The 26975-nt window shown below is 34.2% G+C and overlaps 4 protein-coding genes and 1 long non-coding RNA gene across 6 annotated transcripts; 4 read left to right on the forward strand and 1 right to left on the reverse strand.

Annotated features, from left to right (window-relative positions):
- The first annotated feature begins 2021 nt into the window (after positions 1 to 2021).
- LOC127148822 (uncharacterized) lies at positions 2022 to 2336 on the forward strand. Its single transcript, XM_051083187.1, has one exon. The coding sequence runs from the start codon at positions 2022 to 2024 to the stop codon at positions 2334 to 2336; it is 315 nt and encodes a 104-aa protein (XP_050939144.1).
- Positions 2337 to 7260: 4924 nt separating this feature from the next.
- Positions 7261 to 11636, forward strand: LOC103503917 (bifunctional nuclease 1). 2 transcript variants are annotated; one of them, XM_008468307.3, is made up of 12 exons: positions 7261 to 7421; positions 7542 to 7675; positions 8065 to 8370; positions 8520 to 8690; positions 8849 to 8898; positions 9035 to 9091; positions 9237 to 9302; positions 9378 to 9452; positions 9767 to 9885; positions 10610 to 10701; positions 11083 to 11141; positions 11283 to 11636. In XM_008468307.3, the coding sequence occupies exons 3-11, from the start codon at positions 8070 to 8072 to the stop codon at positions 11133 to 11135; spliced, it is 984 nt and encodes a 327-aa protein (XP_008466529.1). In that variant the 5' UTR covers positions 7261 to 7421; positions 7542 to 7675; positions 8065 to 8069; the 3' UTR covers positions 11136 to 11141; positions 11283 to 11636. The 2 variants fall into 2 exon arrangements, with proteins under 2 accessions (XP_008466529.1, XP_050939150.1); XM_051083193.1 differs by having other exon boundaries at positions 7348 to 7675.
- A 574-nt stretch (positions 11637 to 12210) lies between these two features.
- Positions 12211 to 14923, reverse strand: LOC103503918 (AAA-ATPase At3g50940-like). Its single transcript, XM_008468309.3, has 2 exons — positions 13723 to 14923; positions 12211 to 13619 (listed from the first exon to the last, which is right to left on the reverse strand). Exons 1-2 carry the CDS (start codon positions 14716 to 14718, stop codon positions 13227 to 13229), a joined length of 1389 nt encoding a protein of 462 aa, XP_008466531.1. The 5' UTR covers positions 14719 to 14923; the 3' UTR covers positions 12211 to 13226.
- A 206-nt stretch (positions 14924 to 15129) lies between these two features.
- On the forward strand, positions 15130 to 16498 carry LOC103503920 (agamous-like MADS-box protein AGL62). The gene has a single exon (XM_008468310.3). The coding sequence runs from the start codon at positions 15691 to 15693 to the stop codon at positions 16381 to 16383; it is 693 nt and encodes a 230-aa protein (XP_008466532.2). The 5' UTR covers positions 15130 to 15690; the 3' UTR covers positions 16384 to 16498.
- A 6194-nt stretch (positions 16499 to 22692) lies between these two features.
- On the forward strand, positions 22693 to 24560 carry LOC127148829 (uncharacterized). Its single transcript, XR_007819962.1, has 3 exons — positions 22693 to 22826; positions 23219 to 23330; positions 24284 to 24560. It is a non-coding gene; the product is annotated as an uncharacterized LOC127148829 (long non-coding RNA).
- Positions 24561 to 26975: the final 2415 nt, after the last annotated feature.

Here is a 26975-nt window from a genome sequence, read left to right on the forward strand (position 1 = left end):
TATATCGTGTCATATGTACAAATGTTAACACTATTCTTTATCTTATGTAGCACACCGTCCTTCACGAGTATACTCTTCTAAGAGGTACTATTATGGTCACATACAGTAACGTCTGTAATTCATTTTGTATTGTTACAAACTTGAATTTTTTGTTAAACATTATTTATTTTGTTCGGTGTTGTATAAATTTATTACGAACATTTTGTTAAACATTATTTGGTTTTTTAATGTATATGCAGTGTTTAATTAGAAAATCTTATTTACGTACTTTTTACATTTGCCAATCTGAATATATATTTTTCAACATTCGTCTATGTTCATATGATGCAATTAACTACTATATAAGGGAATTAAATTAGTATAACGGAAATTAGGGTATATATAACATAGTAACGAAGTAATGTATTTTTAAAATTAATAATAGTAAAATCCTACTTTCCATATTAAATACGAATTTAAATCAATCCTTAGGACCATAAACAATCTAATTAATTCACAACAATTCCCATCTAAAAAATATAAAAAAAATTGTAACAATCATTCTACGTAATACAAATAACGCAATTAACTTCACAATTAGTAATCTTATTTAAATTTGATCATAAGTTTTGGATAGTCATTAATTAAGTATATGTATTTATTATTGAAATATGATCAAAGATTGTGTTTAATTAATTGAAATTTGTATTTACTGTGAAGCAAATAATTGTCAAACATTCTACTTACAATTTTGATAAGTTCTTTAGAATGCAACCCGTATTTTAAAATAACGTTTAAAATGAGTAAGATGGAAAATTTTGAATATATTCAAGCTTTTAATCGAACTATGTGTATTATTTGATATATGACATGTATCACATAGTAAATAGGGATATTTAACAAATTAGTAAGTATAGGGTTTTAGTAAGTTCATAATAAGGTTAAATTAGGGATTTTTGACAATGTATATGGATATTGTACTAATTCACTTAGTACATATTTTTTAGAAAAGTTTACATACTTTGTAATGGATCAACAAACACTTCTTGTCGTCTTAACTGCGTTCACGCTGGTCCAACATCAGATGTTATTAACGTTGGAGCTACTAATGAAAGACAGTAGGTGTATCACGTATACACCGTTCGATACACGTCATAGAATAAGGCAGCTTGCGTACTTTCGCATGATACACGAGTCAGATCTTGTGTGTCACTAAGCACGCGCATGGACAGGCGAACATTCACAATTCTATGTCATTTACTTCGGATTGTTTCTGGTCTTTCGTCGACCGAGATTGTTGATGTTGAAGAAATGGTAGAAATGTTCTTGCACGTCCTAGCCCATGATGTGAAGAATCGCGTAATTCAAAGGGAATTTGTACGGTCCGGTGAGACAGTATCTCGACATTTTAACCTCATACTGTTGGTTGTCGTTGACTATACGAGAAGTTGATAAAGAGACCTGTTCCGATAACAAACAACTACAATGATCAACGTTGGAAGTGTTTCGAGGTGGGCATGGTACAAGTTTAATGTATTTGAGCTTTAGGTACGTGACACTTATTTCGGCGTGCTTATTTCATCCTGTAGAATTGCCTTGGTGCGTTAGATGGGACATACATAAAGGTAAACGTCCCCGAACAGATCGACCTACATTCAGAAAGCGTAAGGGGGAAATTGCCACAAACGTACTGGGCGTATGCGACACAAAAGGGGATTTCGTTTATGTCCTCACCGATTGGGAAGGATCCACGGCAGACTCGTGGATTCTATGTGATGCCCTTGCACGAGAAAATGGATTACAAGTACCAAAGGGTATTGCTTATTTATAATTAAACAATGGTCATTTCTACTTACATATTCAAAGCGCATAAATGAATGGTTTTAATAACAGGATATTATTATCTGTCTGATGCGGGTTATCCAAACGCGGAGGAATTTCTCGGCCCGTACAGAGGCTAGCGGTACCACTTGCAAGAGTGGCGTGGTACTGGAAATGCACCAACAAATGCAAATGAGTACTTCAACATGAAGCACTTCAACATGAAGCACTCTTCGACAAGGAATGTCATTGAGCACGCCTTCGGTGTTCTTAAGGATTGTTGGGCAATTCTTCGTGGGAAGTCATACTATTCCCTGCAAATTCAGTGTTGCACCATGCTAGCTTGTTGCTTGCTTCACAATTTGATAAACAGAGAAATGACATATTACGACGATGTTGACGAGGGAAACTCCGCGTACGTGACGACCATCGCTACAGAAGACATTCACTACATTAAGACAACAAACGAGTGGTCTCAGTGGCGCGACGAACTAGCTAAATCAATGTTCACATATTGGCAGTTGCATAACGCTTAGATAAGAAAATTTTACACTAGAAGACATCGGTTGTATGCGTATTTTATTGACCTGTAAAATGTACTATTGCATATTAAATGTATGCGTGCCATTTGTTTGTGAGTATTAAATGTGAAATTCTAATATTAGTAACATACTCCATGTATTTCTTGTAATTTGTCATTCTCAGTATGTCAATCTCAACCCGTGCCTCGAGGTATGTCTAGACGAAGGAGGAGGAGGGCACTCTTGTGGAGTGTTTAATGGAGTTGGTGTCAATGGGGGGATGGAAATCCGATAATGATACGTTCCGGCCAGGTTACCTGGATGTTGGTACCCATGATGGCGAAGAAACTACCTGGATGTTGTGTCCGCGCAACGACTGTAATTGACTATAGAATAAAGACACTGAAGCGGACATTCCAGGCCATAGCCGAAATGCAGGAGCCAGCGTGTAGTGGCTTTGGGTGGAACAATGAAGAGAAATGCATAATTATGGAGAAAGAATTATTTGATAATTGGGTTAGGGTAAAGAAAATAATATAAACGTCACACGACGTTTGCAATGTACATTTACTTCACATTTTTTCTATCAGTACTCATAAGTGATCCTTTTTTCCCCAGTCACATCCTGCAGCAAAGGGACTCCTAAACAAACCGTTTTCGTATTACGACGAACTTACATATGTGTTCGATAGCGATAGAGCGACGGATCGGTTCGCTGAGACATTCGTCGATATGGGGTCTAACGAGCCTGACGGGTATGAGGGATTTGACATGGCGGATGGAAATGAGGAGTTCCCGTCTGTGTACAGCCAGGGGATTGACATGTCGCAGGACGATGTACGCGCATCACGACCTTCTTGCAGTTCAGAAGGTAGGACCGGATCGAATGGATCCAAGAGGAAGAGGGGAAGTCAGCGAGAGGTGGATGTTGAAGGCATACATCTTGCGCTCGACCAAACAAATGAGCAACTCATGATGACTGCGGAGTGGCCTGCACGCACCATTGCCAATGACAACTATGTGCGCACAAAATTCTTCCGCATATTGCATGAGATGCCGGAACTAAAGAGTTTGGATAGGGCGTTATTGCAAAGTCATCTTCTATCTCGTATGGACGACCTTCGGGGTTTCGTACTCATGCCTGAGGTGAGAGGGAGGGATTTTGTAGAGTCCTCCTACGAGACATGACAAGATAGTTTATGTTTGTACTGACCTGGGTTGCTTCTTATTTGCATACTTTTTTTCTGTATGATATTGATTGTTTATGCTTTTGCTATTGTAGACAACTATTCTTTTTCGTTCATAATGTTTATTTAAAATTAAAAAAATAGTAACAATTTCACCCAAGCGTTATACTAGATAATTATATATGTTCAAAATATGGGAACATCGCTATCGCCAATTACAAATATAAAATAATTAATTTATCTTTCTAAAAAATGAATTTTAATAAATTTTTCACAATATGTTCAGAAATTAATTCAAAATTGGATAATTGTCTTTACTAATTTAATAGCATTACACATACAATAAATTATTTACAATAAGACGGGTTCGACGCTTTCATAAAAAAGTATGCAGTAAGAATTTTTCTTTTATCATATTTAGAATTTCATTTAAAAAATATTATACTACATAAAAAAATTATTAACCCAACCCATATAACACTTTCCTCAAATAAATTTTATCATAAATTTCACATAAACCTACCCACCTAACCCTTTCCCCAAACACATCTTATCATAAAATCCCCATAACCCTCCCCCAAACATATCTTATTCATAACACTATCATAATCATTCCCACATAACTCTTCTCCCAAACACCTCTTATCATAAAACTATATTTCTAAACTCTTTTCCCAAACAAGGGTTATGATAAAAATAGGTTTATCATAACACTAGTTTTACTATAACACCAACTCTTCCATAAATCAACTCTTTCTTCAAACGTACCCTTAGATTTGATTCGGTTTGAGACCCGTACTGATACAAACATATATAAAACGAAAACCGAAACCACCAACCCATGTTGGGAAAGGTGAACCGGTGGAACCGGTTTGATTATAAAGTTTGAAATTGGTATTTAGAAGATAGAAAAGAGGATTTGATGGGTCACATCTCTGCCCCACTGAGCTGTCACCGCCGAAGTCTTTGGGAAGAGATATTTTTATAGGGAAAATGGAATAGAAAACAGATATTTTCCCTCATATCGGGGGTAGCCTTATCCAAGAACGTTTCAGGACGATTGTAATACACGTGGCAGCGAGTGGAGCCTTTGATAGTTTGATGTGGCCAGCCGCCGTCGACGGTTGAGAATATTTTATTTATTTATGATGTAAGCCAGAGACCAGGGCGAAGATTCCGCCGACCCAATTTTATCCATTCCTTTGCTTTTCTTCCAAAAGGTCACAAACACCCTCCCACCACTCCACTAAATAAATCTCTTTGGCTTATTCCTCATTTTCGCCTGCACTCCCCAGATATTTCTCCTTTGTAAAAGTTTGGATATTTCCACTTCTAAGGATATGGATCATAAATAGAAATATATTTGGGTATTTCTCAAAAAAAAAAAAGAAAAAAAAACTAATAATAATAAAACATCCTCCTATTTTTATTATGTTTCTTTTTAATATAAATTCCTCCTTTTTAAAAAATAAAACATAAAACCAAAAAAATAATAATTTTGATGAATATCAATTATCTTTTAAATTTTAGTTTAATTTGTACCAGACTTAGATTTTAAACTAACAGTACTTTATCAATAAAATTCGTAATTGTATTACTTTACATCTTGTTCTAGATTTTATTGGACTAATATTGTTTAGCTTATAATTTGAATCAATTTAAATAATCCATTATTATTTGCCTTTAAAAATTCATTGATGGTTAAATGTGAATACTTCTTCAATTGTCAATAAACGATTCTAAATAGAGATTTAGACCAGCAGTCTAATTTTAATGATTTGTGGAAGTTTGGAAGATTAATTAATGTATTTGTAACCATGATGTAACAAAGTGTAACTTGACATGCTTTCAAAAATAAGGTTAATATTGATTTAATTATTAGTTTGTGGTTTAAAGTGATACAATCACTTATGTCTAGGCTATGAATTGATATTTTATCAAACATTTTTTATTAAAAGAAAGGTACATAAGGTGAATACATTTGTAAGATTTGATTTAAAATGATAAAAATAACCTAACTTAACATACATAAATAAGAAATAGTTACACATATAACAATTAGAATCAAAGTGATAAGATATTTGATAACATTTTTAAAATTACGAAAAATATGACATAACCTTTTGAAGTCTATTGATGATGGATTACATTGCAAAGTTTAATAAAAGCCTATTAATATCGTTTATAAATTTTACTATATTTACAATTTTTAAATCATTATTATACATTATTATTTTTAATTGCTATGAGTTATAATTATCTTTTACATTGGAATATGAGACCAAGGAAGATAGAATTCTCCACTAATGTTGAAAATATTTAAGTTAACAATTCATTAAAAATAGGAGTACTTGCAAAAAAAAAAAATAACAAAAAAGTTATGATTATAGGATCCTAATCACTACATTTTCTAAATTGCAAAGGTAGCAAATTTAAAAGCGGATAATCCTCTAATAATTTTCTAATAATCTTTCGTTGATATCATTAATTACTTATCATATTCACACTATAAAAAAAGTACTATAAACTATTTTTAAAAAAAATTGATCATATAATGCAATTTTTCATAAAAATATTTTAATGAAAGTAAACCCTAAAAAACAACATTTAAATAAGAGCGATCAAAAGTATACTTTACCTAAAACTATATAAGCGCGCTTTAGCTAAAAGTATATTAATTAAGTGCTTTATTTATTTTTAATGTGTTATGAATTAATCGAAAGCAATCAAAATAATATAATTTTGGTTTATATTTTGATTTTGATCTTTAAATTTTATATTTTATATTATTTTGGTCTATAGACTTTACAAATTTTAGTCTAAATTTAGAAAAAAATATTTTTATCGTTATTAGAATTCTATTAACTCTAAATGTTAGTCTCTAAATAAGATAATCACTCACAAAAATGTAGGGTCTTAATTTTTATTAAATATTAGATGGTAAATTAATTTTTTATCGAAAAATTCAAAAAGTCACTTAATTTTAAAGATTTTTATGGTCGCCATTTTAAACTAGTAATGTTATTGTACTGATTTTATTTTTATTATTTTACGTTCATCATTATATTCTTTTATTTTATTTTTTTAATTTACTAGATGTTCTTTTCATTTGTTCTAAGATTCTAATTTGAAAAAAACTAATTTTTTTTTAATAAAGATTGAAGAATCACATAGGAGTTACTATTTGAGTTTAGAAAAAGAACGAAATTAGATTTTAGGTTTATTTAATTGAATATGTTAGATTATATTTCTAGGTAATCTTAAAAGAATAATTTAATAAATTAATAAAACTTTTTTTTATTATTTATCGATTTAAGTAATTGAATGAATCTAAATTCCAAAGATCCAAATATGGAAGTTACATAACCATTTGGTCAAATAACAAAGAAAATCTTAAGAATAAAGATCAACTTTTTCGAGTAGAAAACCAAAACAAGATTTTAAAAGTAATCATAATAGGAAAAAAAGAAAAGAAAAAAGAGATTTTATGCTAAATTTTAAAATATTGACCGGACTGAGGCTGCTAATTCAATTAACATATGTTAATATGTTAATAACCACGACTTCGGTGATCAAACTTGTATATTTTAATTATACTTAAAAAAATAACATTTAAATAATAATTTTATTTATTTATTTTTAGATGAGGATAAAACATCCTACCGCATTTAAATAATAACTTTAATTAGCAACTTATCCCACCATAAATAAATAAATATATGTCCATAATTTTCTAAGTTCGTCGTTTTCTTCTTTAATGGTTCGAGGGACAAAATGGTAATTTAGGAAGCCCATGAGTGAATGAATAATTAAGCAATGGCGTGTACTATGAGCAAAAGTCTTCATTCACACTCCTTTGCAGAGTCCATTTATCTTCTTCCCCGTCTACCGTTTCTCCTTATCCCCTCATCTTGTCGGTCTTTTCCTTCCGACTTCTTTTTTAATTTATTTTCCGTCAATTTTCTTCTTTGATCTATGTTGTTAATAATCTCTGAACTTGAATTTGGCCATCAATTCCCTTCTTGAAATTCAGATTGTGGATTCTAGAATTCCGGGATCGAGAATCTGGCGGGAATTGTTTTACCACCTCCAGCTGTGATCGTCGATTTTTAGCAGCACGTTTCGAGTTTTGGTCGTGTACGGCCTAATTTTTTGTATCTCTAAAAGGTAATGGTTCTTCAAACACTTCCGAGTGTTAAGACTGATGATCAGGACACGATAGTTTAGATAACCCTTATTATAGGTAATGAAAAACTTTGAATCCGACTCTGTGAATCTGTTACCTACTCTTTTTTTTTTCTTTGTTTTCCCTGGAAAACTCGTCGCCGAGGAACTAGAATTCATTCAAGCTGATGACTCTAACACTTTTCTAGTTTTCTTCGCCTGATTAAGTGAAGACTTTAGTTTGCAGTGTTCATTTATTGTACATGCGTTCGAATCGTCAATTCCTCACGCAAATTCAGTTGGTGTTATGACTTGTGTGTTTTTTTGGTTTAGATTGGGGATTATGTAAAAAAAAAAAAATATCTGATTATTTTCATTTGGGTGAACAAAAGGCGATATGGGGTCGTTGCAAGGACCAGTTGTTTGCCCTACTATTCGTGCGAAGCAAGCAGGGTTTTGTTCTTTGCCAATCAATCGTTCTTTAATGGCTTTTAGTTTTCGAAGAGGTGAATTATGGGGATTCACGGGGATCAACGGTTTGAATGCTAAGTTACCGGCTATTTCTCTCAAAGGTTGTGCTAGAAAATGCAAGACATTGCGTTGCAGCTTTAGTTCATCATCTGACGACAATGGAAGTACAGCCGAGAACTTCAACGAGAAAGACGAAGAATATGTTGAATCCAGCGTGGTCGAGGCTGGTATGCTAAGCTGATGGGTTAAATCCTATGATTACATTTTTAATGATAGAGTCTGTATATTGGGAATTTAATTCAAATGTATGTTAATTTGTAGTTAGATGGTGCACTTAACTAATAGAAATGCTGTTTGGTTTGTTTGTGCTGTATAGTTGAGGTGAAAAGTGGTGCAGATGGTTTCGTGATTAAAATGAGGGATGGTAGGCATTTAAGGTGTGTTCACAACAACCCTCATGGCGGGCATCTGCCTGATTATGCTCCACATCCTGCAATTGTGTTGAAGATGGAAGATGGAACTGGTCTTCTTCTTCCCATAATCGTGTGTATGTTCTAGTGAACTATAGTTTCTTACATGAACTTAATATTACTGAACCAATTTGATTTTTTTGTGTCCCCTGTCAACATTTTATCATTGACTTTTCGCATAATCATACATCAGCTTAATATTATCGACGAATTTCAATTTTTATTTATTTTTCAGTGGAAATGCCGAGTGTGTTGCTTATGGCTGCTGTGCGCAATGTTCCAATTGTATGTCTTCTTTGTCTTCTCTTGAGATAGAACATGATTTGTTGGAATTTGAATTTTTTTAATTTGTGGAATTAAGGTAGTAACATAATATTCTATTCAAAAGGGATTTCTAACAGTTATTATCATTTGGTTCCAGGCTAGACCAACTATGTATCAAGTGGTAAAAGAGATGGTTGACAAGATGGGCTATGAAGTATGCTTTGATTCATTTTTCTAATTTCCCACCTTGTCTTTTAAGTCTACCCTGCTTTATTTCTATAGCATATGTTTTTATAAAGCTTAAGTGGGATATGCCCTCTTTCTAATGTTAATCACAAATATTTTATTTATCGATGCAGGTCAAACTTGTAAGGGTTACCAAGAGAGTACACGAGGCATATTTTGCTCAGTTATACCTCTCAAAGGCATGTATAAATTTCTTCCTCTGGATTCTTTATCCTTCTCTTAGGTAAGGTTAAGAGATAAAAATTTCGTTTCAGATTGGCTGTGAGACGGACTGCCTCAGCTTTGATCTCCGACCTTCAGATGCAATAAACATTGCAGTCCGATGCAAGGTAACTTAAAACAGTTTCCTGCATGCCTTTTGTTGGTTGAGAATGGGTAATTAGCTTGTTTGCAGGATGTGGAGCAACTGCTTGTTTGCTATTGGTTATAGGATTTCTGCAAGTGCATAAATATTTTGTTAATTGAATTGCCTGCAAGTGCATAAATATTTTGTTATTTGATATTTTGGGTAATTAGCTTGTTTGCTATTGGTTATAGGATGCCTCTTTACACTTGTATGAGTTGTATTTAGATGTTTTTCAAATTTTGGGCGCGATTATGTGCTATGGTATCTGAATCATATCACTTCTTGCAATTGATCCAGGTGCCAATTCAAGTGAACAAGTATCTTGCATATAGTGATGGTATGAGAGTTGTTGAAAGTGGGAAGCTGTCAACTCAGGCCCCGGCTACGGATGGTTTATTATTCACTGAACTGGATAGGTAATAAATAACTTTCCAGTCTCACTTTCCTTAGTACTAATTATTTTCTTAGAAACATTGACGAGCGATGAGCAATACAATACGGACAAAAGGCGATGCCTTGGTCCTACAAAATGTGGAGGGTATGTATAATTTGAGGATTTTCTCTGTACTTCAGTATTTTCCATATTTGTAAGCTAGCATTTTAAATTATTGAGTCATCCATTCTATTTGATAGACTATGATTGAGCAGAGACTATATGTATAAAAGAATATTAACCGATGAAATCAGCTATATCAAATATTTTTAATAAAACAATTACCAGTGCCATAAAATTCTATAAATGATCGATTCTTTTATAGGAAAAGAAAACTCATAAAATGTTGGCGCTGTTTTATTCTTAAATGAATAATATTGATATTTTTCCTTTAAATTCATCCTTTTCTAATTTCTGCTTATATCTGCGCATATGTAAACAATTCTTTTACTATAAATTAACTGGTGATAGTGGTAGTGTCCTATCTATGTAGGATCCAAAACGTTATCAAACTGAAGTACTATGCTTTATAGTTTTAAGTTTGTGCAACCTTCTAGATGTGCATAGAAGTTGATTGAAGATCTGAACTGTGCAGAACAAAGTTCTGCTTTCACAAATTGCTGTGGACAGACTAATGGCCCCTTTTCTATCAACTGCTATTTCGGACGCTGCTTCATAATAGTTTAATTGAAAGCTTTTGTTTTCAGGCCTAGTGGTCAGCCTTGTGTTGAAGCTAAAGAGTTCAATCTCGTGAGGAACATGCTGATTGCTGCTGTTGAAGAGCGCTATAGAGATGCTGGTGCCTATTCTGTTGCCCAATGATTTATATATATATATAAATCTATGCTGTTTTGACAAGATCATCATACTAAATTCATTTATGAATGTTCTGAATCAAATTGATTTCCTTGATTTAGTATGGAAATTTGCACTCGTGAGTAGAGTTTAATCACAATGTTATTGAACATGGTGTTGTGATGACAGCATCGAATATGTCAGTACAATATAAAAAGTAATTAAATGCCTTCTGTTTCAGATGGCTCTAAAAAATTATCGTAGGAATGCCTCTGTTTAGTCCAGTGCTGTTTTAGGACAAAAACACCCCCATCGTTATCAGAGTTTATTAAGTTTTTGAGTTGAGTAATATACCTTTGGTTCTCATGGATGGTCTGTGTTTCAGCTCAATGGAGGGACAAGCTCAATCTCCTGAGGGCTAGGAGGAATTTGGCATAACAAGAGGTACAGAAGCCCATTTACTCTCCTGTATTAACTGAGATGTTGATGCCATGTCTTACGCTTTCTGCATTTGATATTTCTCACTTTTTCTTTTGATGGGAAATAAGACAATGGACCGAAAAATGCTTGCGGTTTCTGTTTCAGTTACTCCTGGAGATAGCATACCTGTACATAGAACGGAATTGTTCATGGCTGAGGTCGGTTTGTGCGGGTGAACCACATTGCCTCTGGCCTCTTCTACTTGCATTATGTATTTAGCAACTCTGTGAATACATATCTATATATATATGTAGATAGAAGTTGGTGGTTTTGGGTCATTGGATGCGTTATTTGTGAAATGCATGAAATATAACCAATTTGCTTTGATGTTCCACAATCACAAAGATGAATTTGTGAATGAACTACATTGCTTATTTATAGCAGTGACATAATCGCCAAGGGTCCCATTGTATAAGATAGGTATATATTATTTATTAAAAGATGTTCCTTTTAGTTTAACCATTGTTGTTCATCCTTGAAATGGTGATATCTTTTCCATCAAATTATACTCAGAATTAACATAGAGAAAGGAATAAATGAATTGCAAATTGATGTAAAAGCACCAAAGGATGAAAACAGGATATTCTGGATTTTGAACTCGAATATTTGCATGATAATCTGCTTACAAAAACTGTTAAGACCGAAGATAATAAGTTTTCATTTGTTTTATTCCTATGTTTGTATATTTTATTTACTTTCCAATTGGTAAACAGATTGGACTACTTATTTAACTGTACTAATTTGTTCGTACTTCAAACAAGTGTATTTTAATTATTTTAAAAAAAGTGTTTTCGAACAGTTCTTAAGAAATAACTTCGGAATTCTATCTGGAGTAATTAATTTGAAACGATCACAATATGGTTAAGTATTTTTACAATAATTATTTATTTATATGGTAGTATAAAAATTGGATTACCAGTGGTGTTTTATAATTTAATTATCCCTAAAAATGAATTTTAAAAAAAGTATGTCTATATATGTTGGAAAGCTTCACGAAGAAGTAACTTCACATACTGCTGAAAAAAAAAATCAATATGAGAAAGAAATGATATTAGATAAGAGACATTGTTATTCATAATATGAGGGCCAACAAGAACCGTGTGCTTGGCTCTCCTGGGTATAAATATCGATAACTATGAATCTGCACGATTGCAATGCGGAAGATAAAATTAGTTTCGACCATTATACAGAAAATCCGATCCTGATATGCAGTTCTCGGAAGGTCTCTATGATTCTTTTTGCAATGGTCGTTTCTTGAAGCGTACGACATAAAGCTAATTGTTCTTGTTTGATCAGAATGGAGGAGTTTGATCTGAGAACAATTATCCTTCAAATCAACTTGAACGGCCAGCTTCTACACCGAAGTAAGTACGAATCTGTCTTTCCTTCCTTCTGTTGTATCTGCGTACAAATCTCTGGGAGTCTCGGTATATTTAGGTCCTGGTTATGTCTGTGTTCATGATGTTGAAGATTCTGTACTTCCGGAAGTCGATCGCAGTATTAACTGTCGTCTTGTCAATTCTGTAATCGAACCTTCTTCTTCCTTGAACTTGAGAACTCGAGTCAGATTCTCGCTTCACTAGTACTCTGTTATGATAACTTAGAAGAGACCACTGTAATTATAAGAGCAAAAGAGAGAAAGACTGGTACAGATTAGAACTGGTTGACCTGTAGCGGATTATGTGGAGATGTTTTCCAACTTCCATGAGTGGGACAGGCAAACAAAAGTCGAGAGTGAAGAACTTCGACAACTTGAAGCTGTAGAAAAGGATGAGGTATTCAAAGGAGCCACAACTGCATCTAAGATAGTAAATACAAATCAATTTCCGAGACGCATGCAGTGCTTTACATGCTACAAATACGAACTCTGATTGAATCTGTACAGCAAAAATAACTCCGTTCGGCTACAGAAATTGGAGTGGCAAGAGAAACATTAATAAATGAGGAGATATAAAAGCAGAGATATACTCTCAAATTGAAAATCGAGTATCAAAAATCTTGGTAAGTAAATTTCTAGTTGATTTCAGGGGGGTATCAGTAACAGCAAATCTAAGCTTTTCCGGAGTTTATTCTGACGTCTGGCAGTCGAGTTTTCTCTTGCTTATCATGGAGGAATTGAATGATTCCTTGAAGTGAACTTGCAGCGTCATCACTCTTCATCAGCTCACCAGCTAATTCAGCAGGTGTTGCCTCAACTTTATTCAACAACTCTTCAATTTTTTCAAAGAGGGGATGTTCCTGAATTAAGAGGTAATTATATGCTAATATCTTGAAACCACTGAAATCGCAGTAAGACATAGGCAGGTGCATATCCATACGCCCAGGTCTCAACAATGCCGGATCCAGCCGATCCATGTGGTTTGTGGTCAATATCACTATCCGCTCGTCTCCACAGCTTGACCATAGGCCATCAATGAAGTTCAATAACCCAGACAGAGTAATCTGAATGCAACAAACAATTTGATAAGTAGCATCCTCAAAATGTCACGAAGCTTTAGATTAAAAAATACTTAGATTAAAAAATACTTAGTCAGGGACCTACTACCTTTTCATCCTCTGTAGATTTGGTTTGATTTTCTGAATCTGAACTTCTGTCTTGCAGCTCAATAGAACAATCAATATCCTCAATTACTAATATTGAACGGTTTCCAGTGCCAATCAATAACCTTCTTAAATCTGAATTGCATTGGACTTCCCTTAAATCCATATCATAAATGTCAAACTTCAGATAGTTAGCCACGGCCGCAACCAAGCTTGATTTCCCTGTTCCAGGTGGCCCATATAACAAATACCCACGTTTCCAAGCCCTTCCTACTCTTTTATAATACTCTTTCCTCTCAATAAACGTATTGAGATCATCGATCAATGCCTTCTTAGTTTCAGGATTCATGGCTATAGTGTCAAATGTTGCTGGGTGATTGAGATCGATTGAACCCCAGTAATCAGTCCCACTGTAATCTATTGTATGAAGCTTCACGGCTTTCTTCTCATCTCCAATGGCATTTGCTTCTCGTAGAATATGTGGAAGATAGAATCTCAATGCCATTTCCCTATGTTTCTGGTGAAAGCTTAGTTCGAAATGTCTAACATCTGAGCGTTCATGCGCGTTAGCATCGCGATTCTTACTTGAAGTCGGTCTTTCAATACGGGAAGAAACCAAAACCCACTTGAAATTGACACCTTGGAATATGTCAATTATTTCTTGATTCCTGTCTATGGTGACGGCTAATTCCTTCTCTTTTTGTGGCTTGTGGACCTTAATCCTTCGTGAGGACGAAGAGAGCTTTGTACCCAAGTATACATTAGCGGCGTCAAACATTTGGTTGACAGTAAGCCCATCAAGTTCTTCGATAACGATGATTAGTTGGGAGGAGAAACGGGTGGAGAAATCATGGAGCCGTGAGACGAAATAGTCTCGAACCGCATCGGGAATTAGTTCGTTGTAGAAGGTTCGGAAGAGCACTGCCGAGGCGGTGAGTGATGCCACCACCGATAAAATGGTTTTGGGTGAAGGCAAGGACTCCTGTGGACTCGCCATCATTTTGCCACCTAAAGCCAAATCTCGAGTTATGTTGGGAGAGGATATATGTGATGAAGGTGGAGAGATTTAAGGGGCTTTTGGTTGTGGGGTTTGAATTGCTTGGAGAAAAAGAAAGCTAGGAGTGCACGGATGGGGCTTGTGGAAACTAGAAACATCTTCAGCTGTTACGGTCTTACGGAGGGGTTTACTCGGATGTCACATGTCAGTACGATTTATTAGGGCCTCTTTGAAATAATTTGCGAAAAAATAACTTTAAATAAAAAGATGTAAAGTAAAATTATCAAAAAGAGCAAAATGTTGAAATTATTAACAAAAATATAGTTAAAAAAAAACTTAAAAAGCAGTTTGATAAATTTTATTATATTTTATAAATAATTTTAATATTTTATTATTTTTGAAAATATCCAAACATGTAATCGGTAAATGTTTCTCAAGTATTTTATGAATATTAAAATAGTGTAAAAGAATTTTGCAGCAGCAGTCATCAGAATTGGTGGCGACGCCAGGCACTCAAGATGGTGGTTGTAGCTTGGCCATTGGTGGTCGGATCACATCTCTAACAACATATTTTGTTAAAAAAATAAACTTGGATTAATTTACGAAAGGAACAGAAAATTGAAAATGAAATCATTTAAGAAGTAAACCCCGACATGATCATATTAATTACATTAGTCAAAAAGGAAAAAAATATTTCAGAAAAAGAGAAAAAATAAAAAAAGTGCTACAAGATGAAGGGATGAAAACGTGGGTTTTTTTCTTCATATCTTTTTTTCTTTGTGTATAGAAAATGTGGGCTTTACCCTTTTTTAGGCTTTTATCGTGATACCATGTTAGGACAAAATTTGATTCCATATTTTTTCCAAATCAGAATCTCCAATCAAATTATTACAGTCCTTAGATTTTGGAAATTACTAATATATATACACATATATATAAAAGCAAAAGCAACCACAAGCTCGGACTTCATCTTCAATGGAGAAATTACACACCATTCCAATGAAAAAAACTCTCGGCCGTCAAAAGATCGAAATAAAAAAGTTGGAGAAGAAGAGCAGCAAACAAGTCACGTTTTCGAAACGTCGTGCCGGACTTTTCAAGAAAGCTGGCGAGCTCTCTGTTCTTTGCGGAGCAGAGGTAGCCATTATCGTCTTCTCTCCCAATGATAAGGTTTTTTGTTTCGGTCATCCCGATGTCGATGTGCTTTTGGATCGTTATCTCACCGGAAATTTGTCACCGCCGAAGCCAGCGGAGAGTTACATTCCTGTAGCGGAGTTTAATCGTGATTTCGCTGATTTTGCATTGGAGTTCGAGGCAGAGAAGAAACGAGCGGCAGAATTGATTCGCGCGGCCGAGGATTCGAGGAAGAACGGCGGATTTTGGTGGCAGGAGGCGGCGGAAGGGATGCGATTGGAGGAATTGAAGGATTTCCGATCGGCATTGATGGATTTGAGAGCCAAAGTGGCGGAGAGAGTTGAGAAATTGACAGCGGTAAGAATTGGAGGGCCTTTGTTGCCAGCGCTACCTCCGCCGCCGCAGCCGCAGCCGCAGCCGATGACGTCGTCGTCGTCGTTTCACCTTGCTGGAAACCACCAACAATTGCCTCCTCCGAGGGCGTTTCATCTCGCCGGAAACCACCGTGTCGCGACGGGGTTAGGGTTTTTCTAGATATTGTTTTTAGTTGCTCCATTTGATTTATTTTTCTGAATTATTTGACAATGGCTAACTCTTTTAAAAGCATGCTGACTTCATTGTGAATGTTTTTTTCACCTTAAATTTTGTTTTTTCTTTTCTTAATTTGATTACTCATTTTAAAAAAATATTTTTTTTTTGTAAAAGCATACATCTTAGGATATAGGGTGCATTTGGGGAGAGAAAGTTATGGGAGAAAAGGATCCATTGGATAGGTAGTGTTATATGTGTTTGGGAAGGAACTATGATAGGAGTGTTATAATAATATATGTTTGAGAGAATTATAATTATTGAGGCAAGGGTTATGAGTATGGTATTATGATAATATGCGGGTAAGGATTAGATTTAGGATAATTCTTTTTTAAAATAAGGAATATTGATATATAAATTAAGAAAATATCATATAATTTTTCTGTAAATAAACAATATTAATATATGTAATTATAATAAATTATCTTTTTACATACGTTTTTAAATATTTTTCTTACGTACTTAGGGATTAGCAAAATATTTGTTTTGTAAATCATTACGTTGAGGTCCATTTATTTTTATTTTTCCTTTTATTATGTTTTGTTTTACACAATTAACACGTAAATCCGTTAGCGCATTGAAATAATTTTTTTTGACATGAATGCAATCGGAAAATAGTGGTTCACTACAACTTGTTGTTAACATGCTACGAAAACAATATATACATACCATAACTGCTTGAATACAAACTTAAGAAATGTGAAATAACAGTTCGTATGATAAAAAGACAAAAACAGTAAATTACACAGATAATTAAGCAGATTGAAGACACTGAAACAAATAGAACAAACAAAGTGGTCACGAGTTTTCTTGGAGAATATGGTGTAGTATGGGAACTTCATTTCATCGGGTACATCAAGGAGAGCTTTCATGTTGTCCACGTTACGCATCAATATAAGCATTAAGCGACACCTATTTGTTAATGTTTGCTCGGGGATGGCCTGTAACTGTCAGACGATCTCTTGTTATGGTGTGCTTACGTCTTGATGTTGTAGGATGGGCCAATCAGCAATGCTGTTAAGCTATTCATTGTCGTACTCAATGGTAGTGCGAATAACATCCCTAGTGTTTGTGGGTTATCCTCCCCGTTTCCACTTAGTCTTACTAGAAACATGCCTACCCTTACTTGCCCGAGTGGTTCTTGTTCCCATTACTTCGTCAGGCAACATGTCTAGTTCTTGACTGTACATTGCCTGGAACTCCATCTCGTGTGCAGCGTTAGCAGCAAATGCCTCGTACCCAGTAGGATCATTAGGCTCGGTGTCGCCAAAAGTCTCGGCCCAATCTCCCGTCGCACGATCTTTGCCAAAGATGTATGAAAGTTCACCGTGTAGGAAAACGATCTGTTAAGGAGGCAAAAGTTCACCATGTAGGGAAACGCTCTGTTAAGGAGGCCCTTCATCGTCGAATGACTCTGTTCAAGTACAATAAAAATTGTTAATACTATTTTTTTATTATACTACAATAACAGTTCACATTAGTAATAGTGCACCTTCATTCAATCGTCGAACACTTCCTTCTCTACGATGATGCACTTCTGTTCATCGTTCCACCCAAAACCACTACAGGACGGGCCATGCATCTCCGCTAGCACATGAAACGTTCTCTTTAGCAATTTTATTTGGCTATCGATAGTTGAAGCATGGACGTTACGACATGGGATCTTAAAGGTCATCATTCTTGTAAGCTGATTTAGGTACTCGAGTCTAAAGGTCTCGTTGTCGGACCTCTAGCCACCAACATTTACTAATTCGACGAGAATTGTTTCTTCCTCTTTCATCCAACTATGCTTAGGCAACCTTGATGTAGTTGTCATGCTATAAATCAAACGCAAACATATTAGTATCATTAATTTTCCTACGATTACAACATAAAGGCATAATACATTCAACTTCTAGAGAACTGCCATATTGTCATTCATTTACTTGCTTAAGCAATACATTTGAAACAAATGTATTCCAAAACTTTAACAAAAGAAGTTCGAGAGCAATCATTAACAATGAAATTGAACGCAGAGCATTCAACAATGGTACCCTAATTGTTCTACTGGTTACGCAACTCCCAGTAGTATGTCATCTGCAAGCTCATCCCTCCACTGACTTCACTCGTTGGAGGTCTCTATGTAATGTATATCATCTTCGGCAGCGGTCGCTGGGTCGAATCGCCCTCATTTATGTCGTCTGGAATATCGAAGTTCGTCATCTCCCTATTGATAAGGTTGTGTAGTAGACAACATGCGAGTATTGTGCGACATTGGACTTTTACAGGGTAGTACGACTTTCCTCGCAGTATCGCTCACCGACTCTTCAAGACACCGAATGCTCTTTCGATTACATCACGCGCAGAAGAATGCTTCATATTGAAGAACTGAAGGTGCATTCTCAATGCCACACCATTCTTGTAGGTGGTAGCATTGCCCTCTTTATAGTGCCAAAAAGCCCTATGTATTTGGGTACGACATTGATTAGGTAGTAATAGCCTGTGATGACATTGCACGATTAAAACGTCGCATCTGATAATTGAGAATTTGTACTTCTACATACAATGTCGTAGGTAGTTACCTTAGGGCACCTTCAGGCCATTAGGTTTTAAAATGGCATCTCGAAGAATGCGTGAATTCGCAACTGATCCTTCCCAATCGCTAGTACGCACACGAAATCTCCTTTCGTATCACATACGCCAAGGACATTTGTGGCCATCTCCCCCTTGCGTGTTCTATACCTAGCCCGCTCACTTGCTGGAACGTTGACTTTGATATATGTGCCATCTAATGCACCAAGACAATTCTACAACGCATAACTGGTAATTAATGACAAGATCTTAGGTCAGATGGTTTGAAGTACGTAGTTCGAGAAAAAGACAAACCTCAAACCACCTCCATCTTTGATCTGTACAACAGTCTGTCACTGGTTGTGGTTTTTTTAAGAGCTCATCATGCAGTCGAATGATCTGTACATGTTAAAATGACGTGAAATTGTCTCACCTGACCGCATGAACTCCCTTTGAATGACACGTTTTTTACATCATGTGCAAATATGTAGAGGAACATTATGACCATCTTCTCAACATCGATGACTTCCGTCGATGTTAGTCTTAGAGGTGTAATTGGATCGGGTCGGTTTGAGTTTCCTTCAAAATCGACCCGACCTGAAATGTACGGTTAATTTTGTAGCAGACCAATGTGGGTCGGGTCGTTTTTTTTCCTCCCCCGTGTAAAAGTAAAAGTAGAACTCCTAAACTCTTTATATCTCCGTCAGAAAGTAAAAGTAGACATTCTCACAATCATCTCATAATCCCTTAAATTTCCCTTACAACCCATTCAATTTAATGGTTTGGAACAACACAACCACGACTTTATTCACTTCTTCATCTAGCCTGAGAAGATTTATAGCAACTGTCTTCCTAGAATTAAATAAGCCACTTTCAACCATTGCATCATCAAATAATTTTCATCATAATCATAACAAGAATCAATCAAATCCAATTCAAAACAACAACATTACATTATATTTACAAAAACCAGCAGTCCACTTCCCCGAAAAGACAAACAATTGAAAACCCAAATTCACCCACCCCTTTACATTACACACAAACACAATCAATTTCTCAATAGCTAATTAAGCTGCTAAACTAAGTTTTAATGGGAGCATCTTTAACAGAGGATAAAGCTTGGATTTTGACCTAGAAAGGTAGGAGATTCAGAAAGACACATCCGTGAAGCAAAATGATTGAGTGTGAGCCCTTAAGGTTTTGTGACAGAATATTAATTGGTTAGACATTTAAATTAGGGTAACAAAAACTAAAAGATTGTGTATAAAGAATATTGAAAAAAAATCGTTTATACCAAAGTTTTTTTTAAAAAAAATCGTTTATACCAATTTTTTTTTTAAAAAAAATCGTTTAGATTTGGCTACACTAAATCTAAACAATCGTGTAGCCAAATCTAAACGATCATATACCAAATTTTGAAAAACTAAATCGTTTAGATTTGGAGTCCAAATCTAAACGATCGTGTAGCCAAATCTAAATCAAAATTGTTTAGATTTTGGGTAGCAAAATCTAAACCAAAATTGTTTAGATTTGGGGTAGCAAAATCTAAACTATAGCCAAATCTAAACGATCGTGTACCAAATTAAACGATATAATTGAAAAAATAAATATAAACGATCATGTACCAAATAATAGTCAAATCTAAACGATCGTGTACCAAATCGCGTTACCAAATATATTACGCACATTGTTGACATGACATTTTTGGTATTTTACACGTTAGGCCTCTAGACTTTTTCCATTTTCGGAATTGTTCTATACAGTGTAAATACTTTGCTACTTTTCTATATTTTTGAAAAGACTCCATATTTAAACATCATTTAATATTTTTAAAAATAAAATTAAAATTCAATTATCTTATGTTATTTTATTTTGGAAAAAATTCTTGAATTCAACTTTTTTTTTGGATAAATAAGCCTATGTAAATATTTCAAAAATTTAAAATTTACCCCAATTTTAGAATTAAAATTTAGGTTCAAAATGCAAGTCAAATTAACTTGATGACCTCCATTTTTATCTCAAATTTGAATTGGAGCCATAAATCTAACTTTATCCCAAGATTGAGGTCTTCTATTTATCTCAAAATTAAAATTGGCCACTTTAAAATTAAAATTAGTCATTCCAAATGCTTGTGCACGCTAAAAAAAATTAGGGTGTGCTAAAAACCTCATCCTTATCTCAAAATTAAAATTTGGTAGTTCCAAATTTTATTAAAAAAAATCAAATTTAAATTTTTATTCTCAAATCTAATAAAATTTGATTTGTTATAAGTTGATGCAATCTAATTAGTATTGTGAATTGTTGTTATATGAAATCTAACAAGCATCGTATATATTTGATAGTTTGGGGTTGTTTGTTATACAATATGAGTTTGGTGATATTAGTTGATTATTTCTCTTTCGATTTGGAATTAGTAGAAATACTTATTAGATTTCATACATATTATTATATGAAATCTAATAAGGCTTAATTTTGGAAATGATTTGAGATATGAGTATGGTAATATTTGTTATTATATGAAATCTAATAAGTATTGTATATGTGAATTGCTATGACTATCCTGCACTTATGGTAGTCATAGATTTGTATGGAATATTAGTTGGGTAACATTTGTCGAACTTGAATTTGAAGCATGCTCTTGGTGTTGTTAGTTATACAATATGAGTTAGGTGATATTAGTTTATTCACTAGAAGAAATATAGGCTTTAATGTCGGTTGGAAAAAATGCAAAATGAGCATTAATGTCGGTTTTGAAAAGGCGGATGTTTAATGTCGGTTTTCCACCGACATTAAAGAGTAAGCTTTAATGTCGGTTTTAAACTGACATTAAAGGTCTGCCATTTTGAAAACGAACATTAAAGGTTCATTTAAATTTTAATTTTAATAATTTTATTTTGTAAAAAAATAACAACCTTTAATGTCGGTTTTAAACCGACATAAAAAGTCCATTAAAATTTTTATTTTAATAATTTTATTTTGTAAAAAAATAACAAATTCTCTCTCTTACTTTACTCTTTCAATCTTCTCCCGCTCGCAAACTCTTTCTTCTCCAAATGGAATTCGTCCATTTCTTCTCACATTCTCACCGGTGAATGCATTCCAATCTTCTCACGCCGTCGCCGTCGCCGTCTCACATTCTCAATCTTCTCACGCCATCGCCGAATGCATTCCAAATGGAATGCCTCTCACATTCTCACCGGTGAAATCTCATTTCCCTACTTCTAAACAAAATAGTCCGCGTCTCCTTTCACATTCTCACCGGTGAAATCGCATTTCCCTCATTCTAAACAAAATAGCCCGCGTCTCCTCTCACATTCTCACCGGTGAAATCGCATTTCCCTCCTTCTAAACAAAATAGCCCGCGTCTCTTCTCACATTCTCACCGGTGAAATCACAGTTAACATCTAACTCCGACGGCGTCCCTACTCGACGCTAAAATGCATTCGGCGACGGCGTCCCTACTCGATGCTAACATCTAACTCCAACGGTGGCAGCAGAAGCTTCATAGCAACGGTAACGGTGGAGAGAGAGGTATAATATAATGGAATCATGGAGATCTGACTCTGTATGGCTGGCTTGCACCATCTGATGCTGCCAGCATACTTCTCAAATGAGCTGTAGGACTCTAATCCATTTCTACATATGAAGAAAAGTTCTTGATGTGGCTGTGACGTTTCTAATTATTTTTCATCTATCAGGTATGAGATGAGATTCAATCCCTATGACCTTGGACCATGTAGATTTGGTTCAGAAGCTATCTTTGTTCCCTGCGTATCTGGCACCACTTCAGAAGAAGATGATGGCTACTTGATATTATTCGTACACGATGAGCATATTGGGTAACTGCTTGACATTTAAATATATTGTTAGTTATGCCATACGTATCTATATATTTGTATATATCATGTGAGTAGTAGCTTGAATACAGATGCCTTTTTTAGACATCCTAACTAGATATCCTATATCAGTTTAAACGCATTAATTCTTAAGAAAGTTGAAGTTGTACATATAGTGGGAGTTCTATAATTTTCTTGATTGATATTTTTCTTATAACTTTTGCAATTCATGAATATTCAAACTCACACACAATAGAATTTAACTCAAACCCCGTAGTAGCAGCGTTGGTATTTGCATTAAAACACAAGTAGATAGTTCTACTAAATACATGTGCTGAATCAAATTAGTTTATTTTGCTATAGAGGGTGACAATAGTTGTCATTGTTGACTGCAGAAAATCCGCAGTGAATGTTGTAGATGCAAAAACTATGTCATCTGAGCCTGTCGCAGTTGTTGAATTGCCACACAGAGTTCCATATGGGTTTCATGCCTTCTTTGTTACAGAGGTTAGTGTCAAAGTCATTTGCATTCAGTTGGATTACTAATAAATTGACGGTCTTTTGCATTATCTAAATTATCACATTCCATAAAACTTCTACCAACATGGACATTTATATAGAAAAGAACGTTCTTTTGAGTCTTGGCAGTCAAACTAAGTGCTATGCCAAAGCCTAGAAACCGTTAGTCCTTGTGTGTACACCAAATATGAAAATAGAAAGCATAATGTTTAAAGAGAAAATGTTTTTAGTCGGCAGCAACCTCCCTTCAGAAAAATGCTTGTCCAGGAAAGATGTCACAAGTATCACTTTAGGAGTTTGCTCTTTCCACGACTCATCCAAAGATCATAGAACTTTTACATCCACACGATTTACCTAAGAAATGGGTGTTGAGATAAATTGATGTATAAGACAAGTCGATGGGGTTCATATTTTCAACTCTTGTCAGACTATTATTGATTTTTAATCATTAACTTTTTTATAAGATGTCACAAGATTGTTGATCATATTCTTTGGACTGGGTTGTAGTTTTCTGTTGCAAGCTAGAGAATTAAAGACATGTTTGAAGTATATCTTAGTGCAAAGTGATGGTCAAACTGTGTGATTGTAGTTTTATTTCTTGTAGTATGTAAATGTTTTGGTTTTGTACTTTCATTTTATTTGTTCTAGTCCCTACATTCTAATATATGGACATAATTCCATAAAAAGCTGACATGGCACCATGTGGAAGTTGACATGATGCCATTTTTTGTTTTGTTTTTGGTTTACAGTTTGTTAGTCTTCCGTTTTTTGTTTTTGGCTTCTTTTGTTATGTGTATTTCCTTCACTAAAAAGAGAGATGAAACTAAGATAGACATCTTTGTATTGGCTAGTTTGTTCAATCGTTGTGCTCAATTTCTCCAATCATGTTTGTATGATTGAAGCTGGTTGATAAACTTTTTCCTGATTCATAATTTGAGCAGGCTCGTGAAGCTGCAATATCTGTGCAAGAGAAATCAGTTGATCTTCAGCGGAAAAAGAGTAAAGGTCCGTGGAAACTTGATGCCATGAAATTGTTTTTGACAATTGAATTTTATGTACTACATTGAATACTGTATTTATGGAAATAGTAATAGTTTATTTGTAGATGGAATTACAAAGCCATAGTTATGGAGGATTAGAAACCAAATTGTAGTATCTTGTTACCTTTTTCTATAAAAAAAAATGTTTTATGAACAATCAGCTTTCATTGAGACAAGTATAATAGGTGGCCACATAAAACTATGGCATAAAAATTACCAAAGAGCCTAAAAAATTATGATAGTTTTACAGTAGACTTTTTCATTTTGTCCATTTTGTTACTGAGAAAATAATATACAATAAAATGAGTATGGATAGTTTTGAATGAGTGAAGATTTATAGATGTTATTATCATCAGGAAGCTGAATATAAAGGAAATACTGATTATCCATTAGTTTCTTTCCACCAATAAATCTTTATTAACCATTAATCTATTTCACCAGTAATGAAAGCCTAACATATTAATTAACCATTAGTTTCATTCTACCAATGAAATTAATGGTCAATTAATATTTCCTTTCTATCCTTCCAAATTTTACAATGAATTCCTTTCTTATGAAAAAAACGTAATGGTATATGAGAGTGTATAAAAAAGATATTGTTAGTTTCTAAAAAAAGAATAAAAAAATTACCAACACTAACTTTTGGCTGAACAAAAATTTTAGAAGGATATCGTAATAATTCAAATTGTTACAACTCAAACCTTTATATTTCTTATGAAGAATGAGGTAAGTGAATACTAGTTTCCTAGTTATTATAAGAGGGGTAGATGCTTTAAGCCTCATTGTATTTTGGCCCAAAGAAAGCCTATGCGTTGAGGCTAAAACTTAGAATTCTCGTCAATCTTTTTTACTCGATGTACAGTTAACATTCTTTAATATTATAATTTTTCTTATTTCTAGTGAGTTTAAGGAAACTTGATGAACAACCTGAGTGGTTGAAGGGAGGCAAGCTTCGAGACTATCAGCTTGAGGGTTTGAATTTTCTTGTTAATAAGTATATTTGTTATTTATTTATTATTTCTAGTGAGTTTGAGGAAACTTGATGAACGGCCTGAGTTTGTTTACATTCCATATTTTTTGCTTCTTTGTCATTTAAGTGATGTTGCTAATACAAAGTAGTCAGTCAAAAGAAACAACATGAAGGGCCTGTGTGTAGTATATGTGGTGTAAACGAAAGTTAATGATTTTGGCTGTTAATTCCTCCATTTTCAGGGGACCCTTTTTTTCTCCTATGAGTCCCCACAGACTATAGAACTGTTTACTACTATGCTTGACATGTTTGTTTGCTACTGCTTAAATTGTTTATTTTGATATTGCTTGTAGAATGATTGAAGTCATCAGATTGAAAGCTAAGCGATTGTGTAGATAGTCAGGCGATCGTTGAAGGTTGAAGACTGAGAAGACGTTTAGGATTTCTTATTTAAGTCTTGTATTAGGATCTTGTTTCATGTACTATTGTAGAATGTATATATAAACACAATATTAAATTTTCATTTTGTATATACAAATGTAAAAGATAAATATTATAGTTTCTAAAATAATATTAATTTTATTAATTTGTTGGAGCGAGAAAAAAATATTTATCTATATGGATTCAATGTTGGTTTATAAAAAATGGACAATAATACAACAATTAAATAAATATAAATTTCTAAAAATGGATAAAAACAAGTCTTTAATGTCGGTTTTAAACTGACATTATTGGCCTCTTTAATGTCGGTTTTAAAACGACATCATAGCCCAATCGACATTAAAGGGCTTCAATAACACTATCAAAGATGTCGGTTTAAAACCGACATTAAAGCCCAACCGACATTAAAGGGCTTCAATAACACTATCAAAGATGTCGGTTGAAAACTGACATTAAAGGTCTTTAATGTCGTTTTTAAACCGACATTAAAGAGGCCTTTAATGTCGTTTTTAAACCGACATTAAAGGCCTTTAATAACGCTCGCAAAGATGTCGGTTGCCAAGTGACATTAAAGCCCTTTAATGTCGGTTTTAAACCAACATTAAATGTCAGATTTCTTGTAGTGATTGTTTATCTTTTGATTTAGAATTAGTAGAAATGCTTATTAGATTTCATACATATTATTATATGAAATCTAATAAGGCTTAATTTTGGAAGTGACTTTGGAATGTGAGTATGATAATGTTTGTTATTATATGAAATCTAATCAATATTGTATATGTGAATTGCTCTGACTATCCTGCAGCTATGGTAGTCATAGATTTGTATGGAATTTTAGTTGGGTGATCTTGGTCGGCATTTGTGTTAAAGTAACGATTTCAATTTGGTATACTTAGGTACCATTATAGGACCTTATAAAGTTATCCTTAGGTTTGTGGAAAATAGTTTTTCTAACTTTTTGCCCTAACTACTATAGGATTTAAATTGATTCATTTTGCATCAATGATGAATAAGGATTGAATTAAACTTAGAGATAGATTCTTAAAAGAGTATATTGATGGAGTTGCACAATTCATGGAAGTGGCAAAGTGTCATGTAAATAGAGAAGGACAAACAAAATGCTTGCATAAAAATTGTCGAAATTCAATGTGTCAAACTTTAGATGGAGTACAAAGGCATTTA

The sequence above is a fragment of the Cucumis melo genome, chromosome 4 (genome assembly GCF_025177605.1).
Source record: "Cucumis melo cultivar AY chromosome 4, USDA_Cmelo_AY_1.0, whole genome shotgun sequence".
Taxonomy (NCBI): domain Eukaryota; kingdom Viridiplantae; phylum Streptophyta; class Magnoliopsida; order Cucurbitales; family Cucurbitaceae; genus Cucumis; species Cucumis melo.